The sequence below is a fragment of the Cynocephalus volans genome, chromosome 7 (assembly GCF_027409185.1).
Source record: "Cynocephalus volans isolate mCynVol1 chromosome 7, mCynVol1.pri, whole genome shotgun sequence".
In the NCBI taxonomy this organism is placed as follows: domain Eukaryota; kingdom Metazoa; phylum Chordata; class Mammalia; order Dermoptera; family Cynocephalidae; genus Cynocephalus; species Cynocephalus volans.
The window spans coordinates 81,453,786-81,471,706 of record NC_084466.1 but is presented as its reverse complement, the minus strand read 5'-3'; the positions used below and the strand labels follow the sequence as shown (position 1 = coordinate 81,471,706).

At 36.6% G+C, this 17,921-nt stretch overlaps 1 protein-coding gene across 2 annotated transcripts in view; it reads right to left on the bottom strand.

Annotated features, from left to right (window-relative positions):
• The window catches only part of FLT1 (fms related receptor tyrosine kinase 1), a 163,837-nt gene that overhangs the window by 105,137 nt on the left and 40,779 nt on the right, over nucleotides 1-17,921 (bottom strand). For both annotated transcript variants that reach the window (XM_063103564.1, XM_063103565.1), the window contains exons 4-8: nucleotides 8,602-8,726; nucleotides 5,165-5,327; nucleotides 4,931-5,064; nucleotides 2,177-2,351; nucleotides 1,100-1,217 (exon numbers count right to left, since the gene is read on the bottom strand). In XM_063103564.1, the coding sequence (XP_062959634.1) occupies nucleotides 1,100-1,217; nucleotides 2,177-2,351; nucleotides 4,931-5,064; nucleotides 5,165-5,327; nucleotides 8,602-8,726 (715 nt within the window). The remainder of the gene's footprint in view (nucleotides 1-1,099; nucleotides 1,218-2,176; nucleotides 2,352-4,930; nucleotides 5,065-5,164; nucleotides 5,328-8,601; nucleotides 8,727-17,921) is intronic.

Sequence of the window (17,921 nt, the reverse complement as noted above, 5' to 3'; positions counted from 1 at the left end):
GTTGGCATTTTCAAAGGTGGGTTGAATTTTTTTAGGCCCTTGCTACTTGGTACTAAAGAAATCAGCACTAACAGACAAAGGTACTCTCAGGCACTAAAAGAGTGAATGTGCCTTCTAGAGTCATTAAATTACTATTAAATGTACTATTAAACTTAAAAAGTTATTAATAAATTTTTTACATATTATGAAACAAAAAAACCATCCCTTTTCTACTGTCATGGCTTGAAGCCATAGCACAAGGTTTAGTTTTTCTCTTTAATTCCCTATTAAATATTTGAGGAAACTGAAGACGAACACTATGCTCATGTGACATTGAAAGCCAAATAAGCTCTGGTTGAAGAGATTCTAAAATGGCACCATTTTTATACTGTATGGATAGTTTTACTAATCAGTTTTGTACTATACCCTTTGTTTCAAATGTATTGACGTGAGCCAAAGATATTGGCATTTAAAAGTAATTTAGCAAAATGATTTCAGATTATAAACAGATAACATTGTTTTACATCAGGTGTTGTAGTAGTATTAAAAAAAAATAGAACTGCTTAATGAGTTTCTGAATATGCTGCAAAAAAAACTTAATTACTTTAAGTAGGTCCATCCATTTGTCTAGCCCTGCAAATGAATAAGTCTTGTCTCTGTCAATGTTTGTTTAATTTTAAAACAAGACTGGAACTTTCACGCCAGCTGTATATAAAAGAACTATTTTCAGCATCCTCATTACAGGAGCCCAGTTCTTCAGGGTTAATAGAGCATGTTACATATTCAAGATGCTTCCTAGTCATTGCCAACAGGTTCCCATTCAGAGAATGCTGACATCATAGGAAGGTTTAGAGATGCAGAATTCAGTCACAGTAAGGGACTGACTAGGCTGAAACAAGCACTCAAAAAAGCCTCATCTCTGGCTTCCTCCTGTCCCATTATTTCCCTTCCCCTCCAACCCTCCTCACATTCACTGTCTAGAAATCAATACAGGTTTAGCTCCTGTGCTGTCGGGGGAACTTCTCTTGATATTTTGTCAGGAATTCAAGTCACTGGGCTCTTGCATCTTCCTATTTACAAAGTGTTTCTTAAACTGATATGAAAATAATTATGGTCCTACCATACAACTTCTGGTGAGGGAAATGCCTTCACTTTCATAGACAGCCGATAAGACCGCTTGCCTGCTACAGTTTCAAGCACCTGCCGTTTTCGATGTTTCACAGTGATGAATGCTTTTTCTTTGAAAGGAGAAATGATAAATACATTAGAAATGAATATATCTATGTAAACAAACTCTCACTGCCTCATTAAGGGAGAGTGTAATCAATGAAGAGATAAACAGCTGAATTATGATTGAGCCTATCAATGAGCCCAAATGTTCATCAATGAATAACATACTATAAAAGCACTCTAACTGGTGAAGCACTTTCAGATCAAATGGTAGCAACTCCTAGGCACATAAAACAGTGGCAGAGCAACAGAAAGTGAAACATCTTAAATATCTATATCACAATAACAAAAAAGTGGCCAACTCAAAATCTACCTGACCGATATAAGTAAGATGGAAGAAAGCTGCGCTGGCAACTTATTTGATATCAAAAATCAGCTGGAGAAAGCCAAAAGGAAATAAAAGGCTATTGATACAATTGTTCTACAGTTTCTGCCTTTTTACACTGTTTTTCTTCTCAACAATGGAAATAAATAAGGTTTTAAAGCATTTTCTTTACAGGATTTGTGTGTTGGAATTAGGTAATATTAGGATTGCATGATAGTAAAACCAGGGATAAAATAGCATTAATTCTAAATAATTTATCACACCTACAAATATTTTTGTTTCTCTAATTCATGGTAGTACCTGGGAAAATTTTCTCAGATAATAAAGGTAAAACTGTCCATTTTTTCTGTTTTGTTTATATGGAACACTAAATAATTTCATAAATATCATATGATCTAACTGAATAATTAACCATCATAAACTTATAGAGAAAAGACTCTCTGTCCTACTCAAAAGTATTAAATTTAAGGAGCACTTAATATGATTTGCCTTTTGGCAGAGGGGAGTAGGGGACCATGGCAAAGTATTCATTCATGATAATATAACTCTTAGCCAAAAGAAAATCTACTTGCTTATGGAATCCAAGAATCTGCAATGCTTAGAAAGCACAACATGAGCTGGCAGTGCTGAACTACTGTTTACCATATATATGCACTGAGGTGTTAACAGATCTGAGCGATGGTCCACTCTTCACATGACAAGTATAAAGTCCTTTATCTTTGTTCTGCACTTTGTCAATAGTAAGAACACTGTGGAATACATTGATTTGGGAATTGCTTTGGTCAATTCGTCGCCTTATAGAAGCTCTCTTCTTTGTCTAGAAAGAAAATGCGTAACAAATACAGAAGTTGTAATTGTTCACGGTCAAAATTAAAGGTTTTTAACATTTCTCAGATCATTATTTTTGACAATAGGTTCTTTTTTTATCCTAAGACACACATCAAACCCACCTATAGCAAGATGTTCAGAAACAGTGGCTTTGTCTAGATGTGCTTCAAATATGTGGCACAGTAGCATTTATTTAGCACTCTATTTTTTCAAATGGACTTTCATGTACATTATCTCGATTGTCTTTTACAACAACCTAGTGAGATTGGTAGGATTGTTGCTTGTTTATCAACAGAGAAACTGAAGCAACAGAGACACTGGCCAAAGTCGGCCAGGAGCTCGGGACTTTTGAGTACACGTCCATTGCCTTTCCTCGAGCATACACACCTCTCTACATGGTAACTTGTTCTCTAGGCACAGACATCACGTACTAGCATGGGCAATAATTAGCTTTAGTATCTGACTTAATAACAGTGTTTCTCTTAATAAATTACCATGTGAGTTTCCTTTTGCTTTCTTACTAGAAATGAATGAAAAGATGAGTATTGGTTATACCTACTAAGGTGAAATAGTCCTAGTTTCCTTATTTCACGATTTGAGCAGTGCTTGCCAATTTCTGCTAACTCATAGTAAATAGATCCAGGAACATGCAAAGCTATTGACAAATTTAGCCAACACTTGGAGGGTGTTGTCCCATGTTTTACTGAGGGAAAACCAAGAGAAGGCCTTGAGGTTCAGCAGTCTGAACTGGCTACAGTGACCTGCTCCCTCTTTAGAGAAGATGAGATCACATTGCCTTATCCTTTAATTGTTCCCTCTCCTTCTTTTTTTTTAAGCATTATGTTTTATAAAACATAATGTTATTTTCTCCTCTCAGTTCTTCCCATGAGGTTGGGGGGTAGGGGTGGAAAGGGGCGTGGGAGAAGAGCAGGGAAAAAAGACTTAGGCTGTCCAGAACTGATCTTTGGGTCTTGAACTTAGCTCTCCTCTGTAGCAGGTTTAATAAACTTCTACCCACCTGTCCTTTTATTTCCCTGTTGGAACAGACACATATTTATGTAATTTTCTTCATTCTCAGTAATAACCAGAGGGGAAAGTCAGTAACTACCATCAAAAGTTAGAGAATCATTCCTCTGAAATAACAGACTGAGGAGACGTTTTGCAACTCTATTTATATAGGTATTACTTTTCCCTTTGAGAACTCTTTCCTTCCCAAGTTTGAGTAACACTGGTTTTGTTTGTGACTTGGAAAACAACCCATCCTGTGTTTTAGAATTGCTTTGTCCTGTGCTGCAGCCACCAGCCACAGGTGGCTGTTTAAATTAAAATTAAACAAAATTAAAAATCCAATTCCTCAGTCACACTAGCTACATTTCAAGTGCGCATCAGCCATAGGTGACTAGTGGTTACTGTATTGGATGGCAGAGATATAGAACATTTCCATCACGTAAAGTTCTACCAGACAGTGCTGTTTAAGAAGATTATTGGCATTCAATAGATGTATTATCAATACTTTTATTTACAGTAGCAATAGCAACAGGATAAATGTTTCTTTCCTCTTGGCATTTATTGAGAATATTTTATTTGTATCAAAAACCCCAGAAAATATTGCTACAAGTCATAGCATTTTTATTTAAATGAAATAATACCACTTTCTAGAAAATAGTTTATGACTGATGAGTCCTTAATGTTTCCCTGCAGGGCATTTGTTACTTCTTTTTGTTGCTAAGTTATTCTAGTTCCATGGCAAGAAATGTTGAATTAAAAACAACAATACCTTGGGGTTGATGCATTAATCTTTCATACATAATTTAATCATAAATTAACTTTGTGATTGGGCATTTTGGATGACATAACAAATTACTATACTCGGGATATGCCATATAAATCATATTGACACAAGAAATAGGGGCTGGAACTACTGTTAAAATTTTCTTAACAGTTTATCATAGTTTCCCCTTCTATATATTTTCTAAATAGTTATTGTTTGCAAGGATATTCAATTTGAATAAGGGAACATGACTCAGTCTTCATTCTTCTCATTTTTGTAAAAGACAGAATTGTTCCTTTGACATTTAAATGGAATATTGGATGGCTAGGTTGTAATATCCTTTCCAAACATGCTCCAATCAGTTGCCTGACTGTCTGCTAGTATCTTAAGTGAAAGTGCTGACAAAGACAGTTATTGTTGTTGTTGTTATTGTAAAAGACAGTCCCTGCCTGGCATTAGTGATAAATTTCTCTCTCATCTCTCTCATCTCTAAATCCTAGAGAATAGTTTCCAAGGATGAAACAATCCCTTTTTCCACCCAGAATCATGCAATAGAAATACCAGTCTATACACTTCAAAACAAAACCCCCAGACATCAAAAGACACTATCTATGCATATCACGGACCTGAAATGCCAGGCAAAGGAAGCACCCAAACCAAACCCACAGCTCCTAGTTGACTAGCACTGCCATAAAGTCAGAATTTTCTGGTTTTTCCCATCTCAAAATCCCAGTGGGATTTCACTTGCTAAAAACAAATACTGTCCTACAGAAGAAATAGAAAGATGGGTCACTCACTTCACCAGGGTAACTCCAGGTCATTTGAACTCTCGTGTTCAAGGGAGTGGTAGCAGTACAGTTGAGGATGAGAGGATGATTTCTAAGTAATTTGACTGGGCTTGGTGTGCTTATTACATCTATAATTTTATAGCCTGCAAGTATATGAAAAATTTTTTTAAAAAATCGAGGTTTCATTAAGCAGATAAACCATAGAGCATTTGGCTCACATTCATGCTTTTGAGCAGCACTTACTTTGTTGATATGTGAGATAGTGTGTCTTATACAAATGTCCGTTGACTGTTGCCTCACAAGTCAGAAGCCCTATTTCTTTGTATGTTGCTTTTGATATTATGAAGCCCTTCCTACTGTCCCAGGTTATTCTTTTTCCATCAGGGATCAGAGTACCAAGTGGAAACTGAAAAAGAAGAAACATGTTATAACAGAATTCTGTTAGCACTGTGGCAATACTGTTTTACTAGTAGTTTGTGAAAACATTATTTTCATCTAAAATGAAAATAGTACAGGTAAAAACTCTAGTTTGTTGTAGCTGATTCTTTAGTTTTCTTTGCGCATAGCAAGATATATTTGTATTATAATAAATTATAGTAATTATGATCATTATTATTGGTCTTGGCAGTAAGTGACACCTACCCAGGGCAGACCTAATTGTCATGTCAGACTTCCAGTGGGAGCCCATAATTCTTTGGCCTCTGGGAATCTTCATAATAAACTGGTCTGATACTCAATAGAGAAACCAATTAGCATTTTTCCACTGGGGCTGCCACTTTATCCTTATGTGTCTTCATCATATGGAGCTTTTGACAAACTATAACTTGTCCTCCCATTTTGCATGGTTTACTAAAGAGGTGTCTTAAAATGACTATAAGTAATTCCAGGTCCTCCAAGATTCATAGCATTAACTTGGCACTCACTGGGGTTATCATTCTGAGAATTCTGCTGCATCACAAGTAAGGCATCACCTGTGCCTTTGGGAGGGAAACCCCCAGAAGCTGAAGCCTTGGAAGCCAGAGGCACAATTATGAAGTGTTCTTAAAATCTTTGGAATATTCCCAAACATAGTGAGTCCAAATAGAAGAAAAGAATCCATGATTTGATTCTCTCCTTATGCTTTCTTCTGACATTAAAGACTTAATTTTTAAAGACGGCAATATAAACCCTCTACCTTGGGATTAAACCTTATAAAGGTCACTGCTGCGTAGAGTGGCCCAGCAAAATTCCCCTGACGCCAGGTTACCAGCCCAATTTCAGAGGTGGTAGACTCTAACTACCACTGTTACTTATCCCCAGTTGCAGAAGGAAAAATAAAAATCAGATTACTTTCCCCTAAAGTTTATAAAGCAAATGCTAAACAGCCATAAGGAAGTTTGAAACCTTTCTATCTCCTTTTAAAAAGTACACCTGACATCTCTCCCTCTCTATCCAGTTATCATTTATTGATACTGCTTGTTAAAGGTGTTAATCTGCATTTATGATCCTATGGCAGAAATTTCTAGTCCAGAAGTCACTAGTGCATCTCTCCCAGTGAGCATGTCTATATGGTGTGTGTTACAGGGTTTGAAATTCATTATATCCTGCTTAGAAAGTACTGAAAGCAAACTAAGGTTTCATTTCATGTTTTAATAAATCAAGATTCTACCTGTAAACTTACAAATGCTCTGCATTCAGTGGGAAAAAGAACCTTCTCTTCTAATTTAGTGCAAATAATTAAGGGAAAACTCAGAAAAATTTAAATCAGGGATTAAAATCTATGATACTTTTAAAATAAATAAAAATAAGAATGTGCCAAATCTAAAAGAAGGGTTTGCTGGCAGACTTCTTGAGCACAACTTAAAAATATGTTAAAATTTCCTTTAAAATATTTCTCTTACTCTAATATATCCATTCCTGCCACTAATAATATTCCATTGCCAGAATAACTTTAGTTTTAGCTGGCAAGAACGAAAACAGTGATAGACTGTGTGGCTGTCAGCTGTGGCCATCACTGCATGTGTCACAAAGATGCAAACAGATGGGCAGGGTGATATCGGGCTTAAAAGTGCTGGGCTGAGTGGGGACGCCTGTCTCCAGCTGAGGACAGCTCCACCAATGCAGGCATGGGGAAGAGAGAGGGAGGGGATAGCAAATTAGAAGAAAAGGGACAATAAGAGAAATGGAATGGAAAGATATTGTTTTATGCCAACATAAATATGTAATAGGTTAGAATATTTCCAATATTTATGTGCCAAACCAAAGTCCCTGTTAGAATTTTATGCTTTTCTCTCTCTCTCTCTCTTTTTCTAATTGTGCATTGTAGATCTTTGGTAGAAAAACAGAGCCAATAAACTAGCCCCTGCCCCAGATTTTTATATGTGGGGTTTTTGAATGTTCCTTACGACAGAAACCCATCTGCATTAGGGCTTGGATGAAAGAGGGAGGTTCCCTATCCCCATGGTTTTTTCCATATTAATCATATAGCAATTATTATCTCAGACTAAGAGGAGTAGTGCCATGCTATTGAAAACATGACTTGAAAATAAATAAAGTACTGGGTATTAAACTGTTAAATAAATAATACTAATAACTAACCCTTGAATAGGGCTTATTTTGTGCCAGACACTGTTCTAATTGCTTTCTGTATAGTGCCTCATTTAGCCTTCCTAACAACCATGTGACACCTCAGAACTCAGGGTCAATAGGTGATATTGAAAATCACTCTTACTATAAAGGGATGGCCGGTTAGCTCACTTCGGAGAGCGTGGTGCTGACAACACCAAGTCAAGGGTCAAGATCCCCTTACCGGTCGTCTTTTAAAAAAAAAAAAAAGAAAGAAAATCACTCTTAAAACTTTTCCAACGTGACTACCACCACTATCACTACCAAACACTTCCTGTGTACCTACTATTTGATGGATGTGCTAGGCTGCCTTGGGGCAGCCTTAACTTTTTGTCTTAAAGCTCTAAGCTCTCAGAATTTAGCACAGTTTTCCATTTTGAGAGTTTTATCCAATTCTTAGCCCTCGTATAGTCCTAACTCTTACTGCTGATTAATAAGCTAGACTGTCACATTTTAGTTTTTGTCTTTGTTAGATTCTACCGTAAATCTTTTTCCTTTTTCACATGTGCAGTTTACAACATAATATGAAAAAAATTCTCATATATGGCTCTTTCCCTTTTTTTTTCCCTAAGAGGCTAAGTTTGGGTGCCCAGCAGGAGGTAAGCTTTTTGTCACCAGGAACTTAACTCACACAGAAGGTGGTGGCTCCATATGAATGAAACAAGAGCATGTCAATACCTGGAGAATCAGGCACTCTACTGACAGCTCTGTCTTTAGCAATAATTTGGATGAACCACTCTCTGCCAAATTAGTAATTTGTGTAAGCACTGTAGAATTAGTTTTTCTCACATTTGTGGACATTTGGATTTGAGGCAGTACATAAAAATTTTCACGATTTTAGTTCTTTCATTATCACATAGATTTATGCTTAAGATATTATCATTTTATTCTATTTAAATACATGCATGAGTATAACTTCTAGCACTTATACTTTATAGTAAAAGGATGTTAGAGAAAAGTCCACTGAGAAGCTCAAATGTCTGCAAGAAAATTATTCCAGACAAATAAAATAATTAAAACTTCATTATGCTAATTTGTAGTAAAAATATTCTGAGAGCAGCAGTGCTCAGTTTTACCTTTTTTAAAGTAACAGTGATGTTAGGTGATGTAACCCGGCAGGGAATGATGACCTCCCTTCCTTCAGTCATATGTATAATTTCTGGTATTTCAGTGTACATCTCTACAAAAGGTTTACCAGTATCTGAAAGAGAAAAAATGAAAGAAGAAAAAAAAGTAAACAAATGCAAACATCTAGATTCTGTGGCCGGTGAGGTAATATGGGCACTGCCACAGTTACATAGTTCTCCCCTTCATGTAATTCATAAATTCACATTCTTTGTCTCTGAATTTCGCCCTCTGTGTTTCTGCCCAGAAAAAGAAAGGTTCTCTGATAAACCTAATTTCTTATTCAGTTCGTGGCCTTCAATCAGATTGCCCTGATACCCTAATGTCCATTGTGATATGGGGTGACCACTATGGGAAAAAGCCATACAAGCGCAATGAGAGAGAATGGAGAATATTTTGCATAACCTTCTTACCATGGCCATGCTAAGTGCCTCAGGAAGCACCCTCCAGAGCCTTTGTAAGAACTCAAAGCGTGTAGATGGAGTGGCCAAAGTCAACTCTCCTTGGAGCATTAGAGGTGATGCAGAAGTGTAGCAAGTTGGGGAAAAGATTATCATTTGAATGACAGAAGCATGACTTAAAGTCTTCTAGACCTTTCCTGGCAGACTAATAATAATGAATGAGAAGGTCTGAGCTGCCTAGGGGCAAGGGGAGAGGCAGGAGAAGCAGCGTTGAATACTGCATTTATTTCATATGCATATTATGTCTGTTTCTTTAGTATGCACTGCGTATCTGCTAATAGCAAAGTACCTGCAAGTGCCAGCAAAGAGGTCTGGAAAAGGCTTTAAATAATCACCAAAATACCTCCTTTAAAAGTGTGGCATTTGGCCAGTCTCAGAGTCAAGGAGGATTCAAACCACCCGTTCAGCTTCTCTGCAATTTCTCTGGGGAACCAGAACAAGCATCAGATGCTTTTAGAAACATTCTCACAGTCTACCATTCCCTTGCCCTCAGGAATCCACTGACATCCTCAGGTAGCTTACTCTGCAGGAGTCATTGTGTTCTGAACATCCCCTCTTGGCTCCACCCTTATAAACTCAAATGGAAAGAAGTCTTGTGTCAACTCTCTCCATCTCCATCTGGCCCTGAAAGAAGCAACTAGGCTCCCACCTGCTTGCTGGTCTCTCAGATCTTTTAGGTTAGGAAGCTCATTCTGGATGCTGATTGGAGAATGAATAGGAGAGAAACAAGAGCAGTAAGCAGGCAGTACTTGACTAGAATAGGTGGTGGCTACAGTGATTGTTACAGATTGAATTGTGCCCCCAATATATGTTGAAGTCCTAACCCCCATGCCCCAGTACTTCTGAACGTGATCTCATTTGAAAATAGGGTTGTTGCAATGTAATTACTTAAGTAGAGTGAGACTCTAATCCAATACAACTGGCATCCTTATAACAGCCATGTGAAAACAGACATACAGGGCATACAGACACATAGCACGTGAAGACAAAGGGAGAGATGGGTGTGATGCAATTACAAGTCAAGGAATGCCAAGGATTACAGGCAACCACCAGAAGGTAGGAAGAGGCAAAGAAGGATTCCCTATATGTTTCAGAGAGGACTTGGCCCTGCCGACACCTTGATTTCACACTTGTAGTTTCTACAACTGTAAGACAATGAATTTCTGTAGTTTTAAGTCCCTTCCCCCTAAAGTGTGGCACTGCTGTAGCCTGCTGAAGATGGGATAGTTTGACATACAGTGGTGTGGAATGTAGGCACAGATGTGATCAGAGAGGGCCCTAGCGACCCTTTCCTCACCGTCCATCTTGCACACTCCTAGGCATTTATATAATTCCTACTGGTCCTCTATGAAGACTTGACAGGCCTCTTCCTTCCTGCACCCTCCTCCACCCATGCCCACCTTGGGGACTCTCCCAACATCCCCAGTGATTCTGTTACAACAGTCACAACAGCACACACTGAATTAGTAGTTTTTTTCTTTGGGTACATCTTGGATGAGGAATTCATAGTAGAGAGGGAATGGATCCTATTCTTCTCTGTCTAATATGTACTGAATGAATGAATGGGTGAATAGCCATCCAACCCTGTCATCTTACAGATGAGAAAAGAGGTGCAAACAGGTGAAGTGAGTGTCTAGATGAGCAGAGCCAGGCCTGGAGGGCAGTTTCTCCTGCCTCTAATCCCGGGCTCCTTCCCCTGTACTACTCTGAGGGCTGAACTTCTGTCTTCCTTCTCTTGAGGCAGAACTCCCCGTAGGAAAGGCTGCAGATGGCAGTGGTTTTTCAAAGATGGAAGCTGCTTTTCCCACGTTCAGTAGGGGAAAGTAAGTGCCATGACATGCTATATAGAGTTAGAGAAATTCTGAGAAGGGGACGATCACCAAGGAATGGGGTTGTGAGGGCAGACTTTGGGTCAGGGGTAGAGTCAGAGGGAAGCAGCAGATCACGGTGGTTAAGAGCACACACTTCACAGCCTGTGTTTGAATCCTGGCTCTGGTCCTTTCTAGCTGTGAAACCTTGGGCAAATCATTTTACCCTCTGTGCCTCATCTGTAAAATCTATTTCAAAGGGTTATGATGAGGATTACATGAATTAATATATATAAAGCACTTAAAATGGCACCTGGCAGATAGTACTGCATATGGGTTAGCTGTTAATTTTCTTTGTATTATTATAACGAGGGATTCGACCCTATGGAGAGAGGAGGGTAGGTAGATATGAAAACCACAAATTATACTGAGCATCTTAACTATAAAAGGTATAAATATGTATCAATATAGTGATGTAGAGAAAAGACTGTAAACAAATACATTAAAATGTGAACAATGATTATCTTTGGGTGATGGCTTTATGAGTTGTTGCTTTCTTATTTACCTTATGTATTTGTCACTCTTTTTAGAATGATCATGCATTATTTTAAAATAATATTTGTAATTATTAAAGTTGAAACTCAAATTATAAGGCACCATCCATTTTTACTTGAGGAAAACTATTAATTTCACATTTGATTTACTTTAGTTTTGTCCTCTATAATGGAACGACACATTAACTGTCATAGTTTATAAAGTTATATGTTTATTAGAAAATCTCAATGGATGTAGAAACATATGCAGAAGAAAAGCTAATTATACAGAGAAAAGGATTCCTTATCAGCATTAAATTCCTCCTCTAAATAAAGTTGCTGAGCTAGACATTCAGGGAAGGACTATGGGGATTTGATCATTCCTTTCCTTCCTCCTGTGAGCCTATATTTTTGTCTCTTTTGTGAGTCCCAAGGTAAACCCAAACACCAGGAAATGGTTTAATTCATTTAACTAAACTGTAATTCCTTCATATTTAATTTACTGTCTCCTTAAGCAAACATTTTCAACAAAGGATACTGACATAAAAAGTTCCTTCAGGAAATAGTAAACATCAGGGTAATTATTTCTAGGCAAATGAATACCAATCCCAAATGAAAATAGAAGAGACTAATTCAGTATGCCTTTGAATTTCTTCTTTCCCTTTGTCATTTAGGATCTCCAAAACACTTAAATTTTACTACAGATATTGGCTCTTAAAAGCCAATAGTAACTTCAGCACTGTGTCCACTGTAATTCTATTCAACGATGTCAGAACTTCAAGGATTTGTGTCTATTCAAACACAATTCAATGTACATCATTTGTATGACAGTCCATAGTGACATTATAAATCCACTGTGTTTGCAAATGAGCTTATGATTGTATTTACATACACAAACACACACACAATACTCTCTGGGCTTATTAATAGTATATTTCCTCTGCAGTGTGCTTCAAGGAAGGGCTGAGAATGAACTTGCCTGACATATTATAATACAAACATATTTTGTTTTGAAGGACCACAGATACAAGAAGAGGTCACGGTTCCATTAATATCACCAGTAAACCCACTTACTACTCCCATAGGACACATTTGTCTTTGTCACAAAATTAAAAATGACTTCTCAGCCCAGCCAGCACTGCAGAGTGATTTCCTGAGACCAAATTGGCTGGTTGTTGAAATGGTGAGGAAGAGCTGCTCCAAAGACTGCCGGTGTACTGGCAGCTCAGACATACTGTCACCAGGGACTCATGCCAACACACAGCTAGGCATAGGTCATGCTGCCCTCACCTCTCTGAACTCTTAAGAGCTCAAAGCAGTGACAGGAAACTGGCAAAAAATATGAAGTTTTTTCACCTTATGGGAGTATCTGGGCTATAACTTATCCTTCAGGACAACAAATGGCCTCAGACACAGGGAAAGATCAAACAGAGACCCTTGCTCAGAATAGAATTATGTCTATTTTTTAAATGTTTTTTCCTCTTGAAATCTGTAATCATGCTGGCACATTAAGATGCACAGACATAGAGGCCTCAGTATGCCATCCTCATTCTACTCCATTTCTGACTGGCATCACTTAGAAATGCTTCTACTGGGTGCATAGCAAGTGAATGACCTCCAAAATTTAGGGAGCTTTTCTGACTTAAAGAGGGGCTCGAGTAAACATCTTGTTTTGTAGACATGTACATTTTAATGATTTTTAAATAAACTTAGTCTTGATTTCCTTTCCCTTTAATTTCACTTTCCTTACCTCTAAATCGGTCATGTGGACTCCTAGTTATTTTAAAGGCAGATGTGATTTTCATTTATTAAGGATGTAGTGGAGAGGATAAGAAACTAATTAACCAGTCCCATGAAGATGGTCTCAATCTAGACACAAGAATTTTTACATCATGCAGGTCTTCATGTTGTGGACCATACCTAATATTCAAGGAAAGTTTTTGATTGAGGAAATATTTCAGTGGAAATATGAGCAAAAAGACGAAAAGAGAAAGTTTTTCATTTCCTGTAAGTTTTTGACTTACACTGTCCACTAAAGCCTTTGACAATTCAAAACAAAGCTTTAGAGCAACCGCAATAAAGCTGGAGTGGCTATACATCAGACAAAATAGGCAAAAATAAAGAGGGACATTTAACAGTAATAATAATAAGAGAGTCAATCCATCGGGAAGATATAACAATTATAAACATATAAGCACCTAACAATAGAGCACCAAAACATATGAAGCAAAAACTGACAGAATTGAATGGAGAAATATTTCAACAATAATAGATGAAGATTTCAGTACCTCACCTTCAATATGGATAGAACAACTAGACAGAAGATCAAAAAGGGAATAGAACACTAGAACAACACTATTAACCAACTATACCTAACAGACATCTATTGAATACACCACCCATCATAGCAGGATAAATATTTTTATCAAGTGCACATGGAATATTCTCCAGGATAGACCATACACTAGGCCATAAAACAAACCTCAATAAATTTAAGAGGATAGAAATAATACAAAGTATGTTGTCTGACTATGGTGGAATGAAATTAGAAATCAAATAACTGAAAAGAAATTTAGGAAATTAAAAAATATGTGGTAATTAAACAACACACTCATAAATAGCCAGTGGGTCAAAGAAGAAATCAAAGGCGAAATTAGAAAATACTTTGAGATGAATGCAAATGAAGGCACAACATTCCAAAACTTATGGGATGAAGCTAACACAGTGTTTAGAGGGAAATTTACAGCTATAAATGCCTATATTGAAAAAGAAGAAACATCTTAAATCAATAACATAACCTTAGACCTTAGGACACTGGGTAAAGAACAGCAAACTAAACTAAAGCAAGCAGAAGGGAGGAAATAATAAAGATGAGAGTGGAGATTAATGAGAGAATTGAAAAAAAAAATTGAGAAAATTTGTGAAACCAAAAGCTGGTTCTTTGAAAATATGAACACAACTGAAAAACCTTTAGCCAGACAAACCAAGAAAAAAAGAGAAAAGACCCAAGTTACTAAAATCAGAAATGAAACAGTAGACATTATTACTAAAATAAAAAGCATTATAAAGGAAGACTGCATGCCAGTTAATTAGATAACAGATGAAATGGACAAACCCTAGAAAGATACAAACTACTGAAACTAACTCAACAAGAAATAGACAACTGAAGCAGACCTATAACAAGAGATTGAATTAGTAATCTCACAAGGAAAAGCCAAGGCCCAGATGGCAAGTGGATTCTACCAGACTTAAAGAACTTTTCCAAAATATAGGAGAGAAGGGAAAACTTCTCAACTTATTCTATGAGGCAGTGTTACTATCATACCAAAATCAAAGACATCACAAGAAAACTACAGACCAGTATCTCATATGAATATGGAAGCAAAAACTTTACAAAATACTAGCAAACTGAATCCAGGAACATATAAAAAGAATTATATACAATTGCCAAGTGGGATTTGTTCCAGAAATGTAAGATTGGTTTGACATCAAAAAAAGAATGTAATTAATATACCATATCAATAGAACAAACCTCATGATCATCTCAGAAGATGCACAAAAAGTATTTGACAAAAATCCAAACCCCTTTTATGATAAAAACACTCAGCAAACTAAGAATAGAATGGAAATTCCGTAAACTGATAAATGGCATCTATTAAAAATCCCCACAAATGAGGCTGGCCCATGGCCCCCTCAGGAGAGTGTGGTGCTGATAACACCAAGGCCGCGGGTTTGGATCCCTATATAGGGATGGCTGGTTAGCTCACTGGCTGAGCATGGTGCTGACAACACCAAGTCAAGGGTTGAGATCCCCTTACCGGTCATCTTTGAAAAAAAAAAAAAAAACCCACAAGCTAATATCATCCTTAATGGTGAAATAGTGAATGTTTTCCCCCTAAGAGTAGGAAAAAGACAGGGTTGTCAAGTGTTGCCACTCTGTTCAACAATGTACTAGAGGTTCTAGACAGAGCAATTAGGCAAGAAAAAGAAATAAAAGGCATCCAGATTGGAATGATCAAAATGGTGCAGCTACTTTGGAATAGTATGTGTATCTTCAGATGACATAATCTTGTATAGAGAAAATCCTAAGGAATCCACTAAAAAACTATTAGAACTAATGAATGAGTTCAGCAAGATTGAAGAATACAAGATCAATGTATAAAAATGAATTATACTTTTATGTACTTGCAATAGACAATTTGAAAATGAAATTAAGAAAACAATTTCATTTATAACAGCATCAAAAAGAATAAAGTGCTTAGGAATATGCTTAATAAAGAAGTGCAGAACTTATTCTTTGGAAACTATAAAACATCACGGAAAGTAAAGAATATCTAAATAAGTGGGAAAACATCCCATGTTCATGGATTGGAAGACTTAATATTGTTAAGATGTCAATGCTCCCCAAACTGACCTACAGATCCAATGCAATCCATATCAGAATCCCAGCTGACTTCTTTGTAGAAATTGACAAGGTGATTCTAAAATTCATATGGAATTGCAAGAGACCCAGAATAGCCAAAACAATCTTAAAAAAAAACAAAGTTGGAGGACTCAACACTTCTCCATTTCAGAAGTAAACCTACAAACAAAAATGATCACGACTGTGTGGTACAGGTCTAAAGACAGACATACAGACCAATGGAATAGAATTGATAGTCCAGAAGTATGCCTATGTGTCTATTCAATAGGGAAAGAATAATATTTTCAATAAATATTGCTTGAACAACTCCACATGTAAAAGAATGGAGTTGGACCCTTACATCACACAATATACAAACATTAACCAAAAGTAGATCAAAGACCTAGATGTAAGAGCTAACTATGAAACTCTTAGAAGAAACCAGAGGTAAATCTTCATGATCTCAGATTTGGCATTGGATTCTTATATATGATACCAAAAACACAAGAAATAAAAGAAAAAATAGGCAAACTGGACTTCATCAAAATTAAAAGACTTTCATGCTTCAAAGAATATTATCCAGAAAGTGAAAAGATAATCCACAGAATGGGAGAAAATATTTGCAAATTATGTATCTAATAAGGCACTTGTATCTAGAATGTACAAAATATATTTATATGCATCTAGAATATATTTTTAAAATCTAGGTGTATATATATATAGTTTTAAAGAATATTTTAAAAATCTAGATATGTATCTATATATTATACATAATATATTATATCTAGAATATATAAGTATATAATATAACTATACAAAATAATAGTTTAAAAATTGAAGAACTCTTACAACTCAATAATAAAGGCAAATAACCCAACTGAATACTAGAAAGAGGATCTGGATGGACATTTCTCCATGGTTGATAAGTACCTGAAAAGATACTCAAACGTCATGAACCATTAGGGAAATGCAAATTAAAACCACAATGAGATACTACTTCACACCCTCTAAGATGTCGATAATACAAAGGACACAATAACAAGTGCTGCAAGGATGTGGAGAAATCGGAACCCTCATCCATTGCTTGTGGGAATGTAAAATGTGCAGCTACTTTGGAAAACAGTCTGGCAGTTCCTAAAATGGTTAAATATAGAGTTACCATATGATTCAGCAATTCTACCCCAGGTGTCTACCCAAGAGAATGAAAACTTGTGTTCACACAAAAGCTTGTACACAAATATTTATTGCAGCATTATTCATAATAGTCAAAAGGTGGAAACAACTCAGATGTCTATCATTGGATAAATAGACTGCTAAAATGTTGTATATCCTTACAATGGAATATTATTTGGCAACACAAAGAAATGAAGTGCTGATGCATGATATAAAGTGGATGAACCTAAAAAACATTATGCTGAGTGAGAGGAGTCAGTCACAAAAGACCACATATTATATGATTCTACTTTTATGAAATATCCAGAAGAGGCACGTATAGGGACAGAAAGTAGATTAGTGATTGCTTGAGGCTGGGGAGGTATGGGTGTATGTGTGTGTGTGTATGGAGTGGGGGAGTGATAGCTGAAAAGTATGGGGCATCTTTTTGACAGAACAAAATGTTCTAAAATTGACTGTGATGATTATGGTTGCATATATCTGTCAGTATGCTAAAAACCATTGTCTTATATGCTTAAATGATGAATTGTATGGTATATGAATTATATCTCAATAAAACTTATTTAGAAAGAGAACAGAGTTTTGTGCTCTTTCTTAAAAATGGTGATCCACTGTTTTCTCAGCTGGAATGATTTCTGTAGATCATCCAGGGCAAACTCCTCACTTTATGAATCCTTCCAACCTTTCTTTCCCATTCCCTTATCATGTCCAGGCAGGGCCACACACACAAAATGGAATTTTCCCCTGTTACAATGTTATCATGATTATTTCAGTTCTCCCTTGGCAGCCCCAGGTCAGTGGAGAGCATAAGGAAACATCTCTGCCTTCATCTAGATGGAAAGTCACTTGCCTGATGTGTCTGAGTATCATAGTCCACACAGAATGTGCAATTTA